Source organism: Manacus candei, unplaced genomic scaffold (genome assembly GCF_025592945.1).
Source record: "Manacus candei isolate 608988 ecotype Guabito, Panama unplaced genomic scaffold, ASM2559294v1 h1tg000023l, whole genome shotgun sequence".
Classification (NCBI taxonomy): Eukaryota; Metazoa; Chordata; class Aves; order Passeriformes; family Pipridae; genus Manacus; species Manacus candei.
The window spans coordinates 14,676,172-14,683,051 of NW_026138071.1; the positions used below are offsets into that span (position 1 = coordinate 14,676,172).

The 6,880-nt window shown below is 37.1% G+C and overlaps 1 protein-coding gene across 2 annotated transcripts in view; it reads left to right on the forward strand.

Annotated features, from left to right (window-relative positions):
- Nucleotides 1-6,653, forward strand: part of AGPS (alkylglycerone phosphate synthase) — a 47,961-nt gene extending 41,308 nt beyond the window's left edge. For both annotated transcript variants that reach the window (XM_051787838.1, XM_051787839.1), the window contains one exon: nt 5,630-6,653. In XM_051787838.1, the coding sequence (XP_051643798.1) occupies nt 5,630-5,751 (122 nt within the window). In that variant the 3' untranslated portion in view covers nt 5,752-6,653. The remainder of the gene's footprint in view (nt 1-5,629) is intronic.
- The last annotated feature ends 227 nt before the right edge of the window (nt 6,654-6,880 follow it).

Sequence of the window (6,880 nt, forward strand, 5' to 3'; positions counted from 1 at the left end):
TAATTGATGTTATGTAAGTGTTGATATTACTGGCTTGTTGTCTGATAAGTTCTAGTTATTCAGTTTCTTCTCGTGGAGTTTGGGGATTACTTGTCCTGTGTTGCTAACATCTTCACAAGGTATTTTGTGCTTCAATATTAAGAATCAAAGTCATGTATAAGTGATACTTCATGTACTTGATGCTTTACATATGCTTTTCCCACAAAGTTTGATAGCCTAATTTGACTATATGTGTCCTTTCTAATGCTGTAACCTTGGATGTCAGGAAGACTTGTTGTGAAGTCAGTTTGATTTGTGCCCCTAGCTTCTTGAAACTGGTTAACTTGCTGTGTTTCTTCTCTCTGTTCTCTTGGGGTATTGCCTGGCCACAGATGTAAGAGCAAAGAGGAAGTGTATGGTTTAAAACTAGACAAAACCTTTGTAATTCTCAAAGCTCTCTGTGGGGAAAAGTATGAAGGGCAGAAACTGTGCTTTAAAACATGTTGCTGACTTCCTAGACTTGAAACTTTTAGGTGTGGCTGTTTTCAGGCATCTTGCTTTGTGATAGAAACACACAAAGAAGTCTGACTTAGCAGTATCAGGATGTGTAGGTGATAACATGAGTGGAAACAGTTTCAGTATTTTTTGTTTGATATGCTCTTATTGTCCTCTGATTAAACCTTTAATATGGTGGTGTAGTGGACCTGTCAGTTCTTGCACATGTGATGTGGAATTACCCACTTGATGTGCTATTGTGCTCTCCCTGCTGTGGCAGCTGTATTTTACTGTGACTAGCATTTCATCCACTAACTCACATGCAGCTGGAGCTTGTCAAACATTTGGATGTATTTGCACTCAATGTATAAAACCTTGCTTACAGCATGTGTTGAACAAGAAAAAAAAATACTATGTAGCATTTTCAAATTCTTGCACACTTGAACTTTGTAACTTCACAGCTATGGAAAACTGGATTTCTGTTCAACTTCTTCTGCTCCTGCTGTATGCATGACTGCCTCTGATACTGATAAGTATTTTCTGCCTTGAATGTTTTTGTCTGGCAGTTCATTGTGTACAATATTCAAGATTAAGTTTTTCCAATGCTTAGTAGATGTGGTGCTGAGAATTAGCCTCATAGTATCAGTTTTATTTACTGACCTTGTCACTCCTAGCACTAAGACTGGTCTATTGTGTGGGGTATAAGAAAATACTGGTGCAATTCCTTTTGGTATTTATCTTGTAATTGTGATTAATAACAGTTGTTTTCACTATCTGGAAACAGACAGGCTGGTTTGTCTGCCTACAATCATACTGTGATAAATGGAGCTATTTTAGCTCTGGGTTTGTGTATCGAAGAAAACAGATGTAGTCTGGGACTTGAGGCTATGGGAAATACAAAGCCTGCTTACGACAGTCTTCATATACTCCTTTAGTGAAGAAGTGGCCATATATGACAGTCTGGGTGGTGTAAAGCTCTACATTACTTTACCTCTGGGGAAGGACGAGCTACAGGGTAGACATGTGGCTACAATCCACAGCTGAGTACTGAAATCATGATAGTCTTAACTTTACAAAGAGTAGCTTCAGAAGGACTTAACTTTGGAAATATCTTCCTTCCTCCCCATTTTGGTTTTCACCTTACCTTGCCTATGTCCTACACTTAGAAAGGGATAGTGGACATTTTCAAGCACAGCTTTGATCCTTCTGCCTTTCTGGACACTGCACATCTTCAGATTTGAGTCATGTAAGTAAGGGCTGCTAGAGAGCCACGGTTAGTGTTTAGAAACATAGCATTTAAAAAGCACCACTAGGAATGATAATTTCTTGTAGATACGAGTTTAACTATAGATAAATAATTACTCCAACCATTTATGGCAAGCCCTAAAAACACCCATATGATGTCACACCTTTCATTCTTGAATTCTTGTTTCATTAAACATGCCTAGTTTTGTATGTGTGAAATAACATGTGCTGAGTAGGTATGACTGGTATATAAACACAACTATAACCCCTTTGGGGTACAGCACCAGAAGGAAGACGGTTGCATTTGGACCCAATCCCTTTCATATTACCAAGCTAAGGACCCGTGTAAAACTAAAGAACAGGGTAAAAATTAATGATACATTGATTCCCTTTCAGGGACTGTGTTAATTAAAAGTGGTAACTTAAGGAAACAATTATCAGACTGTGGGGTGGAGGAAAATAGCCCCATTTAGCCACTTAACATAATAGAACTAATTTTCTCCTCCTTTCCGGACAGATTGACTAGAGTAAAGGTTAACCATGTAGCCCATGCTGCATAGGTTTAGCTATAGTATCAATGGCAGTTTATACAGGGGGACAAAAAAAAAGGAAAAAAAACCCACAACACTAAAAAACCCCCAATGAAATCCAAACAGACCCAAAAAAACCTGAAAAGAAAACAAAGGGAAAACCAAACAACCCTACACCTTATTTGCATTCAGGTGCATGTTTGACACTGCAGTTCTTTGGCATCAGTAAGAAGCTGTGGCTTAAGTTATACACTGCAGTAACTAACCCACACAAACTACAAAATCTGAAATTAGAAAATTCCTTTTTGGGGGGGAGTTGAACACATTCTTTTCTAAACAGGAAAAGTATTTCTACCCTTAGGTTAGGCACTGCAGACTGATCATGCTAGAGCTTGCTAGCATTAGAATTAGTTGAAACTGTGACATTTGTTAGACATGGAGTAACTTTATGTGAAATAATATAATAACACAGTTGTATTTTTCTCCTTGGTCTGTTGAAAGTCTTAATAGAATAGTCATCTTCAGTGCCTTTAAAAAAAAAAAAAAAAAAAAAAAAAAAAAAAAAAAAAGCAAAGGACTTCCTGACTCATCAACACAAAACTTGAAAGTATTTAAACTAAGATACCAAGCAAAAATGTGCAAGATGATGTGCTGATGGTGTTACTGATACAGTAGACTTGACGTACACTGGTCCAGTATAATCCAGTGCTACCATGCATTAGATTAGTGCACTGACCTTTCTCAGTACTGCAGAGTTCTCCCTGGAAGAGTAATAACGTGTTAATTTCTAAGAGCAGAGAGCTGTTTCCTGTAGAGACTACTAGCTTCAGGAAGAGCATGCAACAGCTGGAGAGCCCCATCCTTCTTAGGACCTGTCACTGCTGCTCCTTTTGCAAAGCTATTGTTATGCAGTAACTGCCTCATCAAGTTGAAAGGGCTGGAGCAGAGGAAGTCTAGAGCCAAGTGCAGTGCCACTAGAGCCTATTTCCACTGGGACCACATGATGCTATAAATTTATACTCTGCATAGGTGTAGACTTATTCCTGGACTCAGTCAGCTACATGAAAACTTTCCTTACAAGACTGTTCATGTGTGCCCTAGTACTTCATATTCCAAAAATGAGAAAAACAATTGCTGCCTGCTCTTTGCTACCTCCATTTTTAGCAGCCAGACTTTTGTAGCCATCCAGATGCATTTTTGAAAATGATCAAGTGAAAAGGGCAATGGAAGCTTGAACAACTTTGCCAGTGAAACCAGCTGAGGGCTGGACCAGCATGTATCAGAACTGGGAAAAAGTTACTTAGCCAGTTCACGTGTTTCTCTTTCATACATGGACTAGAATGATAGGTAAAACTTAAAAATAAAATTGGTGTTGGACTGTCTAGAGTTGCTACTGAACAAGCTTCTTGGCTTTCTGATCCAAAGTACCTCATCTGTGTAGAGCCTTTCATTCTCTTGGTCTACTTTCCGTTTTATCAGATGGACCAGCTTAGAGTTCTGAGAGGTTGCTTCAATGCTTTTTAACTCTAATATGAAAACTTGAGTAGTTGAAAAATCCGTGTATATCTTATTGGCATGAACAGTAGGAGCAGAGGATCAACTTTTCTGTTATAAAGGGTTAAAATCTTTGCGTTGAGCATGTTTGTGAAGGACTGCTGGTAACTGTAGTACAGCTTTTTTTCTTTCCAGTTCACTAATCAGATGTATGTTAGATTTATTATCTCAAAAGTATAAACCATAGAAAATTTGACAAGATAGATGTGTAAATTATCACTTTGACAGAACTAATGATGCACTCCAAGCACCTTCTGTTTTCCAGCACTCGGTGAGCGACTTCATTAAATATGCAACGACTGTTTGGTGCTGCTCAGACAGTAGTTCAGTTCCTTGTGGAATTACATTATTACTGGAGGTGTAAAAGAGGCAGGCATGCTAGCTGTTGGGCATCCTGCTGTGATTCTAATGTGCTCCATCTTGTTGGAGCAGTTGTTTGCAGTCTTTTCAGGACAATTACATCCATAACCACAGAACACATTCACTGAAACTATATTACAGATAACAGTTGAGAATAGTAATGACTGTTCTTCAGCTGCTTGTGTAAGAGCCAGTGTGAGTGACTTAAGGTGATGGTCAAGCCACATCCATGATTTGGGTTTTTTTGTAGAAGTATTAAAGTTTTCCGAGGAAAAATTCAACCACATCAGCTCGCTCAGGCGGTCACATTGTAGTGATAGTATATTTACAGATGGGGATTTTTTCCTGAACTGGGTCCACAAAATATAGCACAGTTCCTAGCACATAACAAATATAGCAAGTAACAAATTCTTTTGTCCTTCAGTTATGGTCTTTGCTCTTGACACACATGCTGCTGATAGTTGTTTTCTAGCAAAGTGCACATTTCATTCTGTCTCACATTATTTGCTTTTTCTGTTGGCATTGTGACTGGCTCATATTCCTTAAGGTATAAACAAATATACTCTGTTCTCCAGAGGTGTCCCTGTAATTTATTATTCTGATGACAGTTTGATGGTTACCCTGAAAACAGGGCACAAAAGATGGCTTGAATTTAGCTTCAGATACTCTTAAAGCCTCTGTCTCTCAAACCTTTACTATATTGTATCATACTGACAAATGAATTGTGTTTCAGGCTGACAAGTTAAATGCTAGACTGTGTTTAATGAAAAAATGTCTTTAGTTTTGAATGATCTGCTAATCAGAGTTGACGATTTTGTTAATTAGCATGTGAACACTCGGCTATTTAACAGGACTATTGTGAGAATTCAGTGAAAGGAGTTCTTAAAAGATTGTTTCAGCTTTGCTTTTTATTTGTTATAGGTAGTGAATATTTTTACATGAAAAACTAAGCTCTTGTGTAATGGTATTGAGCAATTACCAGCCAGCACAGAAGTTTTTGAATTAAATATTAAGCCTTCTTTGTAGGAAACGATTTTTTGCTATTTAAACCTATACTGGTTTAAGCTTGATTATTGAGTTTTGTTTTCAGTTTAAAGAGATCAAGAAATGCAGGGTTCTGCTTTTTAGTAATCTCCTCTACAGTTTCCTAGTTAAAATTAGTTTGTGGCTTTTTAAAACTTATACTGACTCCCTGTCTTAATAGAACATGTGATTGCAGCCTGAGCTTCATCTAAATTTCATGGTTTCTAAAGAAAGTAGACTGTGGAACACAGTCTTCCTCTGGGAGTATGCTGAGCTTAATGAGCTTGATAGTCTGGTGGGCTCAATAAATCAAATAAAGCAAAACATTTCTCATTTTTGAATAAAAGCATTTATCACACAGTGTTTATTCATTCATGTTTGCAAGATTGATTGGCTCCTCGAATCCTGCCATATATTGAAACACTTTGTTTTTGTTTTTCCAGTAGGCAAATTGCGGAAGCGCTGGATGAAGGAGAGCATCTCTGATGTTGGCTTGGGAATGCTGAGATCTGTTAAAGAATATGTGGACCCCAATAATATCTTTGGAAACAAAAATCTTTTATAAAGCCCTGCACAAATGATGTACTAAAAATTAAAAATTACTGTTCAAATTCCTCCACTTTCATTGTATTGATATCCCAGTAATCAAATATAACATAGATTAAACTTTAAAAACTAGTAACTTACATTGATTTTTTGCTACTCCCTTCCCCCTCCCCCCAATAAAGTGTAAACATCACTGTTAATGTTTATGGACTTTTACTTACAATGCTCTTAAACAACCCACTGGGCACAAGTACCAACCAGGAAATGCAAATTTGTTTTCCAAGTTTGGTGTAACACAGCTGACAGTATTTTCAATGCTGGATACTGCCAGATGTTTCTTACTTAAAGAATCCCCTGCAAGGAGGACAAAGACTGACAACTGTGTTTTCTACAGAAGCAGCTGCTCAACCCAGCCTCTTGCTAAAGGAAAGCTGCTAAGAGACAGATGAGAGAACACCAAGGAGTACCTCACTGTACTGAAGGATTAAGTATGTAACAGACTTGTAACCAGCAAATACTTAGAGTACAAATGTAGGCTTTGATCAAAAGAAACAGTGTAAGTCAAATTACTAAAAACTCAGTAGTCTCTCACTGCAGTACTACTTGAAAATTATACACAATTGAACTGTTCTGAGTTGTATTTGCATTGCTGGGATAATCTTAAATTAACTGTAGGTCAGTCACTAAGTTTTGTACAATGGACATTTCTCACTGTATGTTGAAAACAGGTTTGTAACAAAATTTTGCGTTCATCTGTACTTCAGTCCTAGTGTGTATGGTTTTTGATCCTGTTTTGTTTGTTTTGCACAGATGCAAAATATCTTTATCAGCTAAAAAAAAGTTTTGGCTATTCAAATGAAACTGCCCAGCACTGTCTTTTGAAACAGTCTCAACAGTTTAATAAAACACTTAAGTGGACAACCTAATGTTATCCTGGAAGTGAGATTTCCCATTTAAGTTTTGTACAGTTTCCTATGGCCTTTATGAATCATTTATTTACTTCACAAGTAGCAACAATTTTAATTGTCCATTGAACTTTATGAAAATTAAATATTTTCTTGATCAGTATCATGTGAGAGTAAGCATTTTTACATTGAAACTTGAATATTAATCAGTAAAATAAACTAAAAGAATTTGTCAGTACTCAT